Below are 1506 nucleotides of genomic sequence, written 5' to 3'. Positions count from 1 at the left end.
CTACAGACATCATTGACCTCTATATGCACTAGGTATACTGATTATTTATAGGTATTTCAGCCTATTTATTGTTATCTTCCTAAAGGTCAGACAATGAATTCTGAGAAGTTAGGATATGATTCATCTTCCTATACACAGCTGCAAATTAACCACAGCAAAATGGATTGCCATAATGCATAATGGATCCCTTCTCCCTTTACCTGGACACACATATCAGATATGATCTGCTTTTAGAGCCACATTCATTTCTTTCATATGTAGAGCCAGAGAATCCGCTCTTCACTGTGTGAGTTACTTCTCCCTGAAACTGTACATGGGCTGTAGTAAAAAGTAAGTTGGCTAGCTAGATCCACATATCAGAGGAAGGAATGTGGTTCTGGGTAGTTCAGATGAAATCTTGTACAGAAAAGACTCTTGGGAATACAGCTGATGACCCATGTGTTATTAGTATAGCTCCAAAACAGTTTGCTAGAATGCCCTAATTTTCTTTTTTTTTAAAGGACAGGACACTTATTTTAAAGAGTGTTTTAAAAGAATCAAGACATTGTAATGAACATAGTTCATTGATTTATTCTGCAGTTTATTTTATTAAAATTTTCCATGTAAACAATTTCTACATTAGTCAAAGTTCCAATTTAGTGTCGTAATATTAATATATATAGATATATCTTATATATAATTTAGAAAATAACTAGGAATGCATGTGGTTGTACATAACTTTACATTTTCATCTGGTCTTCCCATAAATTTAATATATAGCAACTAAAAAATAAGAACAACACAAACTAAACTGTACCAAGAAGTACATATTAAAAGTTGCCAATTACCACAGTAATTGAAAATCCCTGATCTTTGCATCTATAATGGTCAGAATATCTGAAAGTTATTCCAAAGCTTCTGGGATTTCTCCATCATCCACAATAAGCATATGAAGAATTCCTTCCCTTCTCTTCCCACTACTGATAGCTTTAATGCAACAGTTATGTTTTCCAATACTGAAATGCGTTTCCGTCCCATCTTCTACAAATTCACCCTGGTAAAGAAAAAAATAAAATGAAAACATACCCAGAAGTACTGAAATGCTACATATGTTAATTAGATACCAAACATTTTTTCTAAAGTACAACAAGATACAGGTAAATGCTTTTCAAAGGGTCAGAGCTCCTGAAAAACATTTTGCAGTACGTTTACTGTATATACTCGATTATAAGTTGAGAAATTTTTGACCCAAAATGGCCTCAAAAATCCTGGGTAGATTTATACACTGGGCAATGCGGTACTTTGACAAAGCCTTTCCCCAGCTGGGCTGCCTCCACAAGGGACAGCCCAGTTGCGGAGACGCTGGGAAGGGCAATCGATCGCCCCGCAACCTCTTCCCAGTCAGGCTGCCTCCATTGGGGAAAGTCCAGCTGGGGATAGGCTGGGAAGGGTGACTGATCGCCCTGCAGCCTCTCCCCAGCTGGGCTCCTTCCACAGAGGCAAGGCCATTTGGGGACAGGCTGGGAA

At 37.8% G+C, this 1506-nt stretch overlaps 1 protein-coding gene across 1 annotated transcript in view; it reads right to left on the bottom strand.

Annotated features, from left to right (window-relative positions):
• Positions 1-559: 559 nt before the first annotated feature.
• The window catches only part of FAIM (Fas apoptotic inhibitory molecule), an 11287-nt gene continuing 10340 nt past the window's right edge, over positions 560-1506 (bottom strand). The window contains exon 5 of the mRNA XM_042445564.1: positions 560-1033. Coding sequence (XP_042301498.1) covers positions 884-1033 — 150 coding nt within the window. The 3' untranslated portion in view covers positions 560-883. The remainder of the gene's footprint in view (positions 1034-1506) is intronic.

Source organism: Sceloporus undulatus, chromosome 1, assembly GCF_019175285.1.
Source record: "Sceloporus undulatus isolate JIND9_A2432 ecotype Alabama chromosome 1, SceUnd_v1.1, whole genome shotgun sequence".
NCBI classification, from domain to species: domain Eukaryota; kingdom Metazoa; phylum Chordata; class Lepidosauria; order Squamata; family Phrynosomatidae; genus Sceloporus; species Sceloporus undulatus.
Note: the sequence above shows the minus strand (reverse complement) of the source record. Positions and strands in the feature narration are given on the sequence as shown.